General features: G+C 32.2%; 1 protein-coding gene across 19 annotated transcripts in view; it reads right to left on the bottom strand.

The window, feature by feature from the left end:
* PPFIA2 (PTPRF interacting protein alpha 2) overlaps nucleotides 1–18,290 on the bottom strand; it is a 461,362-nt gene that overhangs the window by 167,137 nt on the left and 275,935 nt on the right. For 17 of the 19 annotated variants that reach the window (XM_028532610.2, XM_036018625.1, XM_036018632.1 and 14 more), the window contains 2 exons: nucleotides 17,347–17,511; nucleotides 11,606–11,680 (listed from right to left, as the gene is read on the bottom strand). In XM_028532610.2, the coding sequence (XP_028388411.1) occupies nucleotides 11,606–11,680; nucleotides 17,347–17,511 (240 nt within the window). The remainder of the gene's footprint in view (nucleotides 1–11,605; nucleotides 11,681–17,346; nucleotides 17,512–18,290) is intronic. The other 2 variants (XM_036018626.1, XM_036018629.1) reach the window with 1 other exon arrangement.

Raw genomic sequence — 18,290 nt, 5'->3', positions numbered from 1 at the left:
TACATTTATACAATGGAATACTATACAGCAGAAAGACGGAAGGAAGGGAGGAAGGGAGGAAGGAAGGAAGGAAGGAAGGAAGGAAGGAAGGAAGGAAGGAAGGAAGGAAGGAAGGAAGAGCTCCTACCCTTCACGAAAGCATGGATGGAACTGGAGAGTATTATGCTAGGTGAAATAAGCCAGGTGGTGAAAGATAAGCACAATAGCATCTCACCTATAAGTGGAACCTAATCAACAAAACAAACAAGCAAGCAAAACATAACCAGAGACACTGAAATTAAGAACAAACTGACAGTAACCAGAGGGGTGGGGTGAGAGGGATAATGGGGGAAAATAGGAGGAGAAGGGCCTTCAAGGAACATGTATAAAGGATACATGGACAAAGCTCAAGGGAGTAGGTTTGAGGGTAGGAGGCAGGGGTGGGCGGGGCAGGGGTTTGTGGTGGGGGAAAAATGGAAACTATACTTGAACAAAAATAAAAAATACTAAAAAAAAAGGAGACTTAGGCCTCAGAATAAAATGAAGTACTGTTATTTTGTTTATCCCTCAGTTTAGATTGTCAATAGAAAAGAAGTTTTGTCTACATAATTATGAACTAGCTGACATTGACCTTTGAGCATAATAACAACACAATTTTAGTACTTCAAGTTTACAGTGTGCTGCCTTGTATATTGTTTCATCCAAATATCATGAAATTTGACAGATAGACTGTTCTAAGATTTATTAATATTCTATTTCAACAATGAGAAAACTGAGGTGCAGAGAGGGTAAATAAATTACCAGAGGTCAACTAATTAGTAAGTGATAAATATAGGACTGAAACTGGAATCTTTTAATTGCAAGTTAAATTTCAAGTTACTTTCAAGTTACTTTGAAACTTCTCTTACTAAATTTCATTAAAATGTATTCCATTTAATTTTTAAAATAAATTTTTAAAAATCCTCGCTCAATGATATGCTTATTGATTTAAGAGAGAGAGGAAGGGAGAGAAAGAGACAGGGACATTGATGTGGGAAACACTGATCAGCTGCCTCCCGTATGCACACTGACCAGGAGTCACAGCTTCCACCTGTTTAATGTACAGGATGGCACTCTAATCACTGAACCACTCGGTCAGGGTGATTTAATTTTTTGTGTGTGATTTAATTTTTTTAAAATAATCTGTTTTATAAGAATACTCTAGGAAATACATGAATAAACTAAAATGGATCAATTTATGATGCTTATGAACAAAATATTAATATCAAGCATGACCTTGAAATTAATATGAGAAAAAAGCAGTTCATAATCTCCACATGTGAAGATAAAGCAATCACATCTGCTATCACAGAAGAGCATATCCTCTGCTTTTATCAAGAAAATATTTATTCAAAAGAGTCTCATGAGATTGACAACAGACTTCAAATGTCTCACACACAACAGGAGACAATTTTAACCTATATTTTAAATGATTTCTTCACATAGGTTTTAAAAATAGTGAAAATAGTGGACGTAGCAAGCAGCAATTTTTTTTAGTTCTCTTTTCATTATTGGGTTTTAACATAGTTATTGTAAGACATCTTGATTTCCTTTTATTGGAAAAGATTCTTTGTACTGGAACAGTAAAAGTATGAAAAGCAAAGAAGACATTTTCTATTGATGATAATAACTTAGGTAATTTAGTTTTTACTATTAGACTGCAGTATTATTAAGAAAAGGTAATCTAGAAGTATAATAAAGAATCATAGGCATTTATGAATAACTGCCAGTTTGACAATGCTGAAAACTTGAGTGTACTATATAAAGCAAAAAAAAAAAAGGATGTTGTTCAATTATCATTAAACTCTTACATGAAATAAAATAAATTAAGAACTAAATAAGTTTCTAACAAAAATGATACAACTCCAACAGGAAGAAAAGGTTCCCACTAAGTGGGCCCTATCACATCAAAGAATCTTCGATGGTCTTCTAGGGATGCATGCTCAGACTGCAAGGATGCCAGTGCCTTATTTATGCAAACACTGCTGCCATTAAACAAAGGCTATTTTCTGGGAAGTTTTCCATGGTGATTTGCTTCAAATACTAAACTAAAAACTTATATTTGACTTTCTGTTAAAATGTGAATTCAAAGTTGGTCATGGCATTTACTAACAGTAAAAATAGTTCCATACATTTACTAATGATGAAAGTAAACTAATCAGCTGAATTAGGACCTATAATATACATAAACATAAGGAAATTAGAAAGTTGTAAGATTAATCATTTTATAAAGGCAGTGATAAACAAAAAATTATTTCTTTTTTATCTTAGAAACAAAGAGATAGAATTAAAAGAAACAAAAAATGAGTAATTGGCACAGGTTCTACCAAGATAAATAACATCAATTTTGGGATTCTGAAATAATTTAATAACATCAGATGAGAATTTCTATTGGTTACCCCAAGGCTAATTCATTTAATAAGTATTGATCAGCAACTTTCCCCCATTCAACATGATTTTCTGGGTCATCTTCAGCTATTAAATTTCTTTTTCTCTAAATATAGCTGAGTTACTTATGGGTTTCAGAAACATCTTGATTTTTACCTCTCTTAAGTTTTAGGGAAACATTTCACCTCTGTATTTATTCCAAGTGACTAGAGTCGTCTGAGACAACTTTAATGTTTGTATCTGTTCCTTCAAATTATTATGAATTAATAGAACATCATAGATTTAGACAAGGAAATACTATGGTAGAATTCTAATTGTTTTAGTGGGTAAGTGCTGTGGAAACTTAATTTGTTTAGTTTGCTGGGGTAACTTAATGAGACCTTCCTTTGAGTCTACCATCCCACACTAAAATTTCTTTGCATAGTTTTATTGGCTCCTTACTATATTCTACCTTATCTTATTCTCAGTTTCCTTAGCTCATAAAAGTTAACTCTGTTCCCCTTCCCTTAGCAGGTAATCCTTGTTTCATTGGGAAGACTCTGATAAAATTCCTGTGTCTTCTTTCTTCTCCAAATCAAACTCCTTATTCATTGCTATACTATACACCCCATTCTTCTTCATCTATTTCTCAGAGAAAGCACGTCTACTACTTGCTATTTATTTTAAAACCATGCTTTTCTTCTGTTGTGCTGCCCACAAATAATTCCGTCTCCTATGTGTCTTCCTTCATTCTTTCTATTGGTTGTAAGCTTTTACAATAGGCTATCTCTTATTATTGCTTATATATTCAGCTTTTACTCCCCCCTTGTCTATGTTGCAAACTTCTCTCAGAAAAGTATCACCATCTCCTATTTTAAAATTTCTAATTGACTCAATTTCCTTTCATCACAACTACTCTTTTTGTATTACAGTTTATTGAAACTCTTTGCAAGCATTTTTACTGACCTTCTAATGGTAAGTCTAAATCATCCAATATTAGGCATAATCCCATAAGCCTTCATGAAACTTTTGACATTGTTGGTCACCTCAATCCCTATACATAAAACTCTCTCCCTCCCCTCCCTCCCTCCTTCCTTCCCTCCCTCCCTTCCTCTCTCTCCATATTTCTATTTCTATCTTTATTTGTTTTAAAGATTTTTGAGTCACTTGAGTTTCCAGCATTCATCACTCCTTCCCAGCCTCTTACTGGCTTTTTAAGGTAGGTTCCACCTTTGCCTGTATCTATTCACCTTTTCCATGTTTCCATTCATTGCTATTAATTAAACATAATATTTATTTTTAACCCAAGTAAAAGGATTGTTGAGGTCACTAATAGTGAAGGATATTTAAAGCAATAGCCGTGGTCCATCTGTGGTCCTAAAATCCCAACAAACACGTTTGCTGCCTCTACCTCCTCCCACTGTCTTGATCTGATATTATTCTGATGTGTGAAGTACTTAACTTGCCTTTGAAAGTTCTTTATTTTTTTCTTAAGAAATTAGACTTCAGGGATAAGGCTGATTGCAGATGAGGTAAAGTGAAATCTTAAGAAAAGTCTCATGAAAGTTAGTAAGTTAAGCTGTTGGAATAAACAAATATAGAATATACAAACATAGTTCAGCCTACAACTATATATACCAGTTCTCTTTATATATAATGTAATCATGTAGAAAAATTTTTAAAATAAGCACTCCTGTGTATTCACTGAAAATTAGTCTGTAGATTGATTTTTTACTGTAGTTGCTGAATAATCCACTTGTCTGGCTTAATTAAATAATTTTAAAGTATACAGGCTTCTTCTAAAGGAGAACTCATTGTTAGGATATAATCTATTCATTTCTCTTTTCATTTTCTTTGACTGCACATTTTTTGTGGTTTCCAATTTTAAGCAGCAACAAAAATCCTTTGCAAGGAATAAAGATGTTATTGTTTTTTCTGTGTCTAAATAATCTGTGCTCACTTTTTTTAGGATCATGACCTGTAAAATGTATTCAGTGCTAATAATACAATCTGGCTGTGTGGGCTATTCAAAGAGGCAAAAGTAAAAGCAAATTTTTATTATACACACACACACACACACAATACTACTTTGATTCTTTCATTTATATCTGTATTCTCCATTACTAAAAGAACATTAAAAATGCCAGAAAGGATAATACCTCTACCCTATGTTCAATACTTTCTAACACTAGCCCTTGTTACTTTCAAGAAATTTTAAAAGTCTGAATTGTAAACACTGTCCCTTTACATCCTATGTATTTTTTACCCTTAACTTTTGGATTACCATTGATCTGCAAAATTAAACATATGATCATATCTCTTCCCTCTTTAAAAACTTAGTTGGCACACCACTTTCTACAGGAGAGGGTCCATGCATACCCTAGCCTTCTCTAACTCAGATTTGCCTGTCTGCCATCTCTTCCCTCCCCTTACTCCTGTCTGCTTCCCTTCTCTTCATCCAAGTCCATTTGATAATCTCTTTTTAGTCACCCTCCATATTGTAGGTAATTTTTTTTTCTCTAGGAATACTTTAAAAAATTTTCTATCATGACCTAATTAACAGATACCATTGCATAAGTTTAAGGTGTAAAATGTAGTGATTTCATATACCTCTATATTCTGAAATGATTACCACAAAAGGTTAGCTAACATAGCCATTGCCTTACATTGTTACTGTTTTGTTTTTTATTTTTATTTTCTTGGTGGTGAGAACATTTAAGATCTACTCCCAGCAGATTTTAAGTATGCAATGTAATATGGTTAACTATAGTCGCCATGCAGTACATTCAATCTCCTAACCTTATTCATCTTGTAACTAAAAGTGCGCATCCTTTGACCAATATCTCCCCATTTCCCTCAACCTCCCCATCCCTGACAACCACAAACCTACTCTGTTTGTATGGGGTTTACATTTCTACACTCCACATAGAAGTGATATCATACAGTATTTGTCTTTGTCTGCTTTACTTATTTCCCTTAGTATAAGATTCATCCATGTTGTTGCAAATGGCATAATTTCTCTAGGAAGATGTTTTTTAATACCTTCTGCTTTTCCTAATTCATTACTCTATTTTATAATACTAAAAAAAGTATGTAAACTTTGTACTTATTAAACCTTGTACTTACTTTCATTTTCACATTAGTCATATTGTATTATAATTAATTTTTATTATGGTAAAGTGTATATAACATAAAATTTACTATTTTAATCATTTTAAGTATACAGTTCAGGGGTGGTATGGGCCTTCATGTTCTGCGAAATCACCACCATCAGTCTTCATAAATGTTCTCATCTTCCCAAACTGAAACACTGGTCACTAAATAACTCACTATTTTACTTACTTTTTTACCATGTCTGTCTCCCATACTAGACTTAAGAGATGAATGGTTGCTTTATTAATATGAACTTTACTATTACATAATTATACCCATTACTGAACATAATGTCTGATGAAAAGAACCATAATGTCTGATTAATATGCTCAATAAGTGTTTATTGAAGTGTCATGATCAAAATCACATAGCGTATCATCACATTGACCAGCCATATCGGATTATGTCAACTTTCCAGCTGGATGGATCTGGGTACTATTATGCTAAGTGAAATGAGCCAGTCAAAAAAAGACAAAATACCACATGATTTCACTCATATGTGGAATTTGATGAATGAAATAAACTGACAAACAAAATAAACCAGAGGCATGGGCATAAGGAATAGCCTGATAGATCTCAGAGGGGAGGGAGGTAAGGGGGATGGCAAGAGATTATTAGCCAAAGAACATATATGCATATGTGCAAAGCCCATGGACACAAACACTAATGTAGTGAAGGCTGGGGTTGGGGGAGGATTGGTGGGGAGGGGGAAATTGGGGGGAACGGGATATCTGTAAGAGTGTCAACAATCAAAACAAACACATTTTTTAGTGGTGTTCACTTTACAAAACAAAAACTAAAGCAAAACTACACCTTCAATGCTTTGTCATTTCACAAAGTATGAATTACAAATTTTGATCATGGCATGCATGGCTCACTAAAATCTGAGTCCTATCAATCTCTCCACCATCCACTTCTATATTTTTTACAACTTGATTCTAACAACACAGCAACATTCATTATTATTGAATAATAATACTTCAGGTTTTCTTAATCATACTGGTTCCTCAGCTTGAAACATTTTTGACCAATTTTGAAGTTAATCATAGTCTTCCTTCAAAGGTGAGACTTCTCTTACCCTTTGGTTTAGAGTATACCCTTCTCCTCTCTGCTCTTTTGTACTTTGTTTAGGCTCCAATTTTGCATTTAGTTAGTTTTGCACTAAATTATATTTTATGTATCTGTTTATATATTTATCTTCATCACTTGAGGGCAAATTACACAAAAATTTGCATAATTCTTCACTTATATTATGTTTTGTTATTTCTTTCTGTCAGATACAAAATTTTCTGAATATGATAGTCACTCAATAATTATACTTTGAAATAACAAACATCTTATTAATTTGATGCATATGAATCAATGTATTGTTGTTTATTTAGCATGCCTAAGGTTGTTCAAACTCTATTAACAGGTAACAAACCATGTGAAAACACTGGTCACAACAAACTCTGTACAATGAAAGTTGACAAATACATATTGACCACAAGGTTAATATCACTATACCGAGTGAAATAAATACAAATGAGCAAGATGCAGTTCATTTTCTCAGGGAACCAACAACCTAGGGTTAGGTAGGTATTTAATTAACCCTAATGTTTGTAGAACAGTCATACTAAGTGCTGAAACAATAAGCATTAGCTATTTAACGCTTATTTAACTGAGGAGCAATGACTATTGTGAAGAAATAATAAAATATTTCATTAAAATTATGATGGTATCTGAACTTGAGTTTCAATAGGAAAGGATAATTTTAATAGGTGAACTGGATTTGTGGAAGCATCCCAAGAGAGACATTAGCATAAGATTTAGAGGATAAATGTTAGCTGCTTTCAAAAACTGTGAATACAATTATTTAACAAGACCTTAGTCAGATCCTGTAGGGGTAATGGGACTTAAAACTGGATTTGTAAGTAAGACCATAGGAGAGGTTCTTGAGTATATATTAAAGGTTTATATAATATATATTATTATACACATATTAATATAGTACATTATATTATGGGATTAACATAATATGGTATATGTTACATATATTACATATCAGAATATGTTATAAGCTAGTCAATATGATTGAGGTTTTATTTAATAAGTTTAATTTTGAAGGATAACTTAGTAGGAAGGGATAGGAGATAAGAACAGACAGAACTCTATTATAAAGTCCCAGGTGTGAAATAATGAAGACCTGAATTATGGTGGTTTCAATGTATATAGAAAAAGATAAGAGTAAATGGATTGGGGGGGGTAGATTGTGGAAACAGTTAAATATATGGTTGGAACTGCCTGAATCCAGAGAGTTATAACAAATTCAAAGACAAGCACATTTTCATGTAGGAGAGAATAGTGTCACTTTAGGAGAAATAACCTCTCTGGGCTTATCTGTAGTGCAGTGGTACATAACTTCCAGTATTATTCTGCTGATATATATGTATTTAGCACCATGCCTTGAGGTGTAAGGTACTCAGTAAATATTAGCTATTATTATTATTAAGTGATTAATAGAATGACCAAGGAAAATACCATTTCACTCTAAAATGTTTATTGTTTTGTTTACAATATAACAAAAAGTTTTTAAAATTCAAATGCTATAAAATAGTATATATACTTACAAATGCCTGAGACAACTAATAATGACAGGTTTGTATTTATATATAAAATTTATTTTCTAATCTCACAATAATGTATTATTTGTGTTTGTACAAAATTAGGATCATAGTATTCAACTTCTTTCTTTTTGTAAAGTTGACTGTTTTGGAGTTCTTTCCCAATATATGTGTCTCATATTCTTTTTTTATAATGCTACTTATTTCGTTGCATCCATGTGCCATAGAGAATCTAAGGCACACTTGGGAAAACTAGGTAGAGATTCAGGCCCAACAGTGCATGTGGTTCATTTGTATATATTAGAAAAATTTATCCCAGTAGGTGGTTACAGCCCTGCAGGTGTGTATCTTGATTAGCAAACCCTGAACTGAATTTTAGTCTCCCCTTACTCCCATGCTGGACACCAGTGGCAGAGAACAATCCATGTAACCATTATCAAAGCTGGGTGGCAATGCCAAACCAGTGTTTAAAATCTGCGCAGCTCAGAAGAGAAAATGAACTTTGAGCTGTAGATTTGGTTTGTTTTCCATAGAAGTCATGGTTGAAGGCTTGGATGGATGAGAAATGCATGAAGCCTCCATAGGAGAGGTTATATAGAGAAAAGGTATTAAGGGAGGTAACTCCCAAACCATCTGTGAGAATGGGATGAGGAAGAAATGACAAGAGACACAGAGAGATCAAGGGACTCAGGTAATGGAATAAATTCTATTAACATAATGTAATGATGATAACCTCTATTATCTTTTAGACTCTGTGTATGCACTTACATATATACTGTTATATGCATATGTGTCTCCATCAAGGTAACACTTGCAGCCTAAACCCCTGCACTGATTTCTCCTTCTGCATGCAGAAAGGGAAATAATTCAGAAAATGTTTGGATAAAGTTTTGGCTATCTGAACTGTCATTTTTCACTACCAGAAATTCAGGAACCAGATAGGTTCTGACAATGTGGTGTCCTCACTCTCCAAGCTTGCCGTATGAACTCAGGAAACAAATAGATTTGACTTATAAGGGATACTTGTAAATAGATCATAATTTTAATCTAAAATCTGAAGCATTAAATGAAATTTTCCTCTAACTCTGGTTCATTTAGTCATTTTCAGGAATTTTGTTCTAATAACTGATTATTTTTGTCTATCTTACATATTTTTATTTGGCTCTTAAGAATGTGCTCTTAAATAAATTTTCCTTTTTTAAATAAGAAAATTTTTCTATTTATTTTCCAAAATACCTTCTTCAATTACTTCCTCTAATATCCAAACTTTATGTAGTTCCTCTTTCTAATGCTGCCAATAGCATGAATTTTTCTAAACTGATTTTGTCAGGTTTCTAAATGTATCTTGTTATCATCAGTAAATGATGCCCTACTTACAGAAATTTCTTGTACAATTTGCTGTGACTATAGAGAATCAAGAATTCAAACTGTGTCTTCTGATTTTTTTTAGTATTTCATTGTGAAGTAAATAATAGCATTATTAAGAAGAGCTGACTTTTTCCTGTGTATTTTCTTTAAAAGTCACTAATGATTTTTAGATGATTTATTATTAGAAAACTAAGAGACTTATTTTATTTTATTTATTTTTTGCTGGATCTGTGCCATTCTAAGTAAGAATTCAGATTAAGTCCCATGGATATTAATCATAATGAACAACAATGACAAAATATATTGAAGTTAATGGGTATATAATTACTCTCCATTTATTTATATAAATAATTAAAAAAAAACCAAAAGCATTCAGAAAGGCTATAGTATTTTAAGGGTAATTTTAATGATTCAAAATGTATTTAATCTATGTGCAAGCGTTCTCTGTGCCATACTGCCTAGAGGAGACTGTAGTAATATTTCAGGGCTAAAACTGCATTGAATACAGCAGTCAAGCATCTTTTCTCCTCTTTTGTTCTCAATCGCTGTTTTCCCTTGGTATAGGCAACTGGACTATTGAGTTGCCATTTCTGGAGCAGTTTCAGAGCCTCACTTGAATGTATGGAACATTTTTATTCAGCATAAATACTTTAGTCAAGAAGTCCCATTACACCTTTGTTTATGATGAATAGAAACTTTATCACTGCCATATTAGGCAAGACTTTCAAATTAGTTTGTTTACCCTTATCAATAAAATATTTTTGATTCATCCAAAATAAACATACACACACATGAAAGTCAAAATTAACAATGATAAAATACAAACACTTAATATTTTCTTCTTGTGCATTCTAAGAATAAGCACATTCACTTTACAGATAATTTGCATATTCTCTCTCATAGAAGGACTGAGTTCCTTTTGTCATTACCCATTATCTCACAGGCTCTTTACTAGGAAGTACCACTCTCTTCCCTTTGTTGAAACTATCGGGTACATTTTAAACTGTTGTGACACCATTTATGCTTTTACTACTGCTAGCCTTTAATTCACACGGAACTAATTCTTCCTGTAGTTAAATCAATTATTTCTAAAGTTTGAATTGTTAACCTGGAACAAACAAAAGCATATGTAAACTTTCTCAGTTGCCTCAGCTTATTTTAAGGAACAGAGAGTTTGTACTGGATAAGATTTTTAGCCTGTTTGAAAAATGTGTGAATTTGCTCATGTCTGTAGAATTATTTTATTAATAAATATTATTTTGTTAAGAATTCATTTATAATATATAATTCATTATATTAACCTCCCACTTCTTTAGTTATTTAAGTAATTCAATAATTACTGAATTATTTTAGTAGGTCTATTACTAGTAATAATATTTACATTACTGGAATAAACTGAAAAAATAGCCTTACTAATAAAATGTGTGTGTGTGTGTGTGTGACAGAGAGAGAGGCTATTTTAGTGGTCTACACAGATTAAATGTGTTATATATATTTATAAATTTGTTATATATCCTAATGTCCAAGTTCATTTATCCACTAATAACAAAAAGAAAAAAATCTTCTAAAGAAAGACAACTCTTTAAATCTGAGACCATAAATAAAATACTTCCTTAGAGTCATGAATGAGATCAAAAGAAATGGATTCAATGATGCCACTAAACATGGATACCATGCTTTTAGAAGATAAGAATAACAAGGACCTCAGGGAAAAATATATTTATATCTCCAAGGAATCAGCTTTATTTGTAACGTTTTCTGAGTCTAACAGACATTGTACATGTTTTCCAACTTGGGAGCTGTGTTTTCCTTCCCAGAAGGACCGGCATTCTGACTGCAGGCCTTTGGAAGCCCCATCGCACTGGCTCACAGGTCACTAGCCTTTCTCAAATTTCCGTTCGCCTGTCCCTGGCAGATGAGAACACCAGAAATGAGAACACATGACTCTGGCACCAGAGGCAAGAGGCCTTGTCCAGTGGCATATACAGAATGTAATTTACTTTTCTGTGACAGTTTTGATAAACATGACGTACAACATGAGAGATACTATGTTAGCTATATTGCACCTCAAAAGAGGAGAAAGTTTGGTGTGTTACCTCCTGATTAGCAGCAGCTAGTTCTTCTTCCAGTGCAGAGACTCTTTCTAAAGAAACCCTCAGTCGTTCCCTTACCTAGAAGAAAAACCGAAATATAATATGTGCCGTAATGTACATCCCATGCATGTTAAGCTGTTAATCCACCATTAGTGTTATCAGAGACAGTCACAGTGGGCTATTATTCAACTATTTATAGTCCTAAGTGCTCAGCAATACATTGTCACCTCATAGTTTCACTGTGTCAAAAGATTTCCTTGTAAGTCAGTCCTTTTAGTAGGTCACGGATAGATTTTCCCGTGGAGTTGGAGGTATACCCATCTTGTTCTCAATTCTGATTCATGGTAAGTGGAGGCAAAGTTCAAAAGTATATTATAAATTCATCTGAAAAATGGTCTCTGATTAAGCATAAAAAGTAAGCAGGAAAACTTTCTATTTCTCTAAAATAATAAATCTGTTTGCATCTGGCATTGACTATCTAGCTTCACAAATGATTTGTCTAAGAGGAAGTGATTCTTAGACTTTAAAATATGCTGTGTGTGGCTCATATGCTTTGTATTGATTAGAGGTCTACAGTGCTATGAAGGAATTCAAAAGTAAATTGTTCTGGAATTCCTAGCTAGCTTCCAGATACCAAAGGTCAAACCTTATATTTTATAGAACTAAAGACTCTGCACATTTAGTTTGAAAACAATTATGATTTACAAATGTTTCATAAACAAGTAAAACTCAGTGTTTTATTTTTGCTTTCTTAGAATTTCTCAAATTGTTATATTTATTACATGGTTATATATGCTCTATATTACATTTATTCAAAAGTAAATATTTTTATCATGTAAAAGTACATTTATAAGAAAATTTAGAAAAATAAATTTGACTGATTTCAAATGAATGACTACAGCAGTTTAATTTTCCTTAAGAAAAAAAAAAAAACAAAATTTATAGCTTCAACTTAAGATGTAATTTATGGTGAGTTTTGAGTATTTATGAATTAACAAAGATTTTCCCATGGGAATGTTATAGTATTTGAATAGTGAATATGTATTTTAGTATATAATTATATTTATAAACTTTAAATTTATTATAATCTTGGTAATTCATATAGTGTGTGTTTTAATGAATGGTATTTTTCTCTTTGTAAGAGTTAATGGAGAATATAAATTAAATATTATATGAAACACATAATATTAAATTGGAGTTATAACATTATTTTCTAATAAGCAAACAAATAAAAAGCACTAGATAAATCTAGAATGTAATTTGACATTCTTTAAAAATATCAATCACATATTTGTACTGTCTAATGATATCTGATACATATTCAGGTGACTGGGTGCACTGAATTCCTGAAATAATCTTGAATAATAAAGAATAAATGTCTGAGTGGAGTTGAACATTAATTGTATTTCATTATGCTCAAATTCTCCAAAAACTGTTAATATAGATACATAAATGGATATTTAATATCAAAGACAATTCTGTAGATTCTTCCATGATATCTCGGTGTGCTAGACAGACTGCCAGGTACCAGTGCTGCTGGACAAATATCCAAATGTACCTAAAAATGCATAAAACTAGCTCTTATTAATGACTGAACAAGAGCTACTTGGAAGGAACTTTTTGGTGATTTGACTTAGGGAATACTTTTTAATGAACATCTTGGGTAGATGCCAAAAAAACAAATCTTCCTATTTCCCCAAGGCAGGTAAATGAGTAGGACTGCTGATATGTGGAACAAAGATATGAGTAAAAATGTTAGGAGATGTGCTTGATATTTAATGAGGATGGTTGTAAAGTTTTATCCCCACTTCCTAAAAGATATGCTAACACATTGGAATGTTTCTAAAAGAGTTATTCAAATCATATAAGAAATGACTGAAACCAGGCTATCTTGTAGGTTAAAATATCTTCCTGATTTTCTTTGCTCAACTGAAAATCCTAGAATCTGTTTGAGACTGTTTCCTATTTACCACAAATTAAACATGTATATTTTCATTATATTGAGTCTTTAAGAAAATTGAGTTACCCCTCAATCAATTTAGAATAGCATTTATAACTTGAGATTATATCATTTACAAAGTAATGAATCTGAAGCCGTTTTTACAAGAAAATAAAAAGTTATAAATATATATTTGAATTAATGCTATAAATGTAAAATTGCTCATGTATCAGTACATTCTAATATGAAATTTTATTCACATTTATATGAGAATGTATTTAATTCATTATGCACTAATTTCAGCTAAACTTAGTAAGAAAAAATGGGTAGGACAAGAGGGTAACTTGTCCATGGTTTAAAGGACACTGATAGTTTACCCTGTGTTCATAGCTGGAACTCCACTGATGGAAAAATAGTATTTTTGATAAGCCTTTTAGCTTTTTGCTCTGAGCATAGCATCAGGGGAATGTCATAATTATCTTTATTTTTCTTCTTGGATTTGCTTTCTTCCCCTAAATGTAAGTACACAGTTGACAGCTTTGTCTCGATACTTAATTTTTTCTGTTTTTTTCTTACTATTTAATCATGTTCAATTAATCAGTTTCTGCATAGTCTTTAAGACATATTGAGTACTTATTTGTATAGCTATAGTGGAACCCCCCACATAGTTTATGTAAAGCTAGAATATTTGATATATAACTTCATGTTATATTTATTTTCTTCATAATTATATAAAAATAAAGTAATTTTTTTCCCAAAAGATGTTTCAAGACCACAGAAATTTTATTCCTGGGAATTAAAATATGTCCCTAAACATGACAAATCTGTTTCAGAATGAAAGGAAACTTTTGTGGGATATGCATATGTTTGAAATAAAAATTAAGTCATTGACAGGGTTTCATTTTGGAATTTTCAATCCCATGACAACATTTGTGAAAAAATTTCTGAATACCAGAAGTTCAAATACAGTTTTGGCACTGTGATATTAGATCACAGAAAAAAAGGGAAAATGTATATATATTTAATATTTTTGCTATAGTTCCCATACATATCTTATTTTAAAAAATAGTCAATGATATCTGAGTGATAACAAAGTATATATATATTTCTCATTTCTTCCAGCCCACAGAATTGGTGATGGAGAGTGCTCTCAAAATTACTGTTGGTCTTAGCTAATTGTAAAACTTCCACCCTACAACTCAGTGGATGTATAAATAAGGGCATCAGCAATGAAGACTGCCAGTCACTGTGCTGTCCAGAGCACGCTCAGACTTTTCCCCTGTATTTAACTCTTCAGGGGTTCTAAGCCCTGTGTGATTAAGTTGGTAGTTTCTTGCCCTTGAGGTATGGTTAATTGCATCTTCATTTGATCTTCTATTTAAACTGGAATATATTATCCATAGCTCAAATTAGAATTTATATGTTTTACATCTGTTTCCTCTTCCATTCCTACCATCATGAGAAGCTGCGAGCTATTCTTAGGAAACTTATTTATAAAGTTGCTTAGGTACATAGTAATTCCTCAATGACTAAATGAAATACTATTTAAGACAAGCATGAGAATCAACAGTGATAACAGTATTTTTACATAGTTTGAAAGTTTTGTTAATATTGAAACATGCATATTAATAGTAATATTCATTAACATTCACTGAGCACTTGACATATGCTAAGCATGGGCTAAGAGCTTTGCATGTCAGGTCATATCTAATTTGCATAACTCAATGAGGTAGTTGCTATTTTTCTCTCCTCATTCAGAAGAAGATGCTTAGAGAAGCCACTCATACATGTCCATCCAATGTCAGAGCCCAAAGTCATAAAAGTTGTTCTTTAGGATGTTCATCATTACTTAGTTGACAATCAGTTCATTTGCTCCTAAACTCACTGGTATGCAAGGCACCACTGGTAAGTTATTATACCTTGTTACAGCTTCTGGGGCTATAGTAAGAAATATTTCTTTTAATTATGATATGCTCACTGAACTTATAGCAATCATCTCTACATACTAAGTTGTACGACAACCATTTTCTTCCTAAATGTACTCATACCCATCAGGTTGTTTCTCTTAAAAGCTGTTTATTGCTTTTTATTCATTCCTTCATAAAGGTATTCCTCATTTAAACAGTATGGGGCGCTTCTAGGGAGCATCCCAAACCACACATTGTCAAGTATCTTTTTCATTCAAGTCATGTTAAATTTTCCCTGAACAGGCCATGCTCTTCTTATAGTTTTGGGTTATTTTATATATTGTTCATATTGTTTAGAGTATATTTCTCTGCTCAAAAAACCTTGACATATTTTAAGTACCCAGATCAAATGTCACCTCTGTGAATACATTCTTGACTTTCTTGTCACATTTTCAAGCAAAAAAAGTACTAACTTTTTCTGTGACTACATATCACATTGTACATATCTCTTCTTAGCAGTGCCTGTTATTGACATGTGAATGTCCAACACTAATTATAAACTCCTCAGTTGTAAAAAGAATGTATTATTTATCTTTGTGTGACAAATGCCTGCCAAGGAATTTGACACATAACATATATTCTATAAAGGCTTGAAAATTCTTAACAATGTACTTTTATAATAAGAAAGGGGATATAATATAAAACAACATTAAGTATATTAAATGATTACTTGATAAGCCATATTAGTTAATATTATATTTATCCGGGATCTTTATATAATTTCATTTGGCTTTATTCAAAATTATTTATAAACTAGTTGCCTCTCATAGCTAAAATGAGAACTAAAATAATTTCCTCTTAATAATATGGAAGATAGAATTATAGTTGTCATTATGAACACACTCCATATAATCCCCTACTCAAAGAACAGCTGAAAGACCAATGATAAAAATATACATGCAAATAAACATTAAATAGAGCTACAGTGTCTGCATGTCAAAACCTATCACTTTGTAATAATCCCTACTTTGGATTTTAATGCTCAGAGCTTGTCAGATGTTTTACAATGAAGTGACCCAATTCCCACTCTACAAAGTCCTAAAGTTGTATTAATTTTAAAATTTTCATTCTTTAAAATTTACAAAATGGAAATCATGTCATAAGCCTTACTCATCTGCAAAGGATATTATCATCATATTGGCTTATTTATGTCAGTAAAACATATCAGAGGAATAGCTGAAAGGAATTTATAGCTGTTTTCAAGAAGATCTAAAGTAGGTTTTTCTACTAATACTTTATGCTGTTGACATGCAGAGACTTAAAAATGTGAATTCATAACTATGATATTAGAGACTAAAAAGTGATTTGTTCCAATATATACCTCAAAATATGTTTAATTGCTCATTAATAATTTCCAGTGTTGGCATCTATATACACACATTTCAGAGATGGGGAGGGGAAGAGAAAATGAGATAGAGAGGGTGGGGGGGGAGAGAGAGAGGCTAAATGACAACATTAAATTTCAATTGACTTTCTGGAACAGGACCGTAATGTACCATAACAGAAGTCTAACTCAATAAGCCATAGATTCAGTGATACTAAAAAGATAGAGGTATGAATATTACCAATATACACACAATAATACTGTTGCATTTGTTAAAAATGACTCTCCTATAACTCAAATATGTCCCTCTGAACTGATGGACTTCAGGAGTCAGGTGCATCATGGCTGAAGACGAGGAGCACAGCTGCTGTGATCCTCAGCGAAGAGACAGTTAAGCTGAAAACTTTTGCCAATACTCTACCTTTTTCCATTTAGTAGATAAATTTTTTTAAATTAGATTTTTTGGAGTAGAATTGACACATAAAATTGTAAGAATCCTTTTACAATACTGCACCTTTTCATCCAAGGCCTTGTGGTGCTCAAACAAAGATTTCAGGGCCTTGAGAACCTCAACTTCACTGGAAACTCCCGAGGGGGACTGGGCTTGCCGTTTTACCACCGTCATTCTCAGGGACCTTTCATGCCGAGACACAAGGCACTCCAAATGCTCCAGTAACAGCTGTGGGGTTAACAGAAAATATATTATGGTATAGATAGATACAAGTCACTAATACTTATAAGTGACTTCAACCTTAACAGACTGAAGGTTAAATAATATCTAATGATAACCTCAGATTATAACACAGGTCAGCAGCAAAGAAGTACAAACCTGTATCTAAACCAAGGTTCATAAAATACATTAAAGGTAAATTTCATTGCTATCACATAACAAGTTACTGAATTTAAAAATATAATGCTAATTTTATGCACTCATTTAGATAATGCAGTCATTTCAGTATGAATTCAGTAGTAGAACACAACATATGTGTGATCCAATATGAAAATTATTAAAAAATATTGTATAATGTATGATCATCTTGTTAACAGTGTTTAAAGACAAATTAATTTCATTTATATTTGGTTATTTAAAAATGTTTAATAGAAGGAAATGAGCATAATCATCACCTGGCTTTAAATGTGATTATAATGATAAATAATCACATGTTGTATATTGATTACAGTGATAATCATAATCACATGCTGCTCTAGTAACTATGGTGATAATCACTAATGATTATATGTTCTATTATTATTAAATTATGTCATAGAAAAATGTATGCAATCAACTGGAATACAGAAACCGACATTTGCAATAGTCATTTTGGGAAAAAAAGTTAGAGGACAATTTTTATATCCTTTTTTATTTTTCAGTTAAGGCTGACATACAATATTATATTAGTTTCAGTGTACATCATTTTTAAACTGAGTAGTCTAGAACCTGCATTGCCCAGAGTAGTC

The sequence above is a fragment of the Phyllostomus discolor genome, chromosome 2, assembly GCF_004126475.2.
Source record: "Phyllostomus discolor isolate MPI-MPIP mPhyDis1 chromosome 2, mPhyDis1.pri.v3, whole genome shotgun sequence".
NCBI classification, from domain to species: domain Eukaryota; kingdom Metazoa; phylum Chordata; class Mammalia; order Chiroptera; family Phyllostomidae; genus Phyllostomus; species Phyllostomus discolor.
This window is presented reverse-complemented; position numbering and strand designations above follow the sequence as displayed.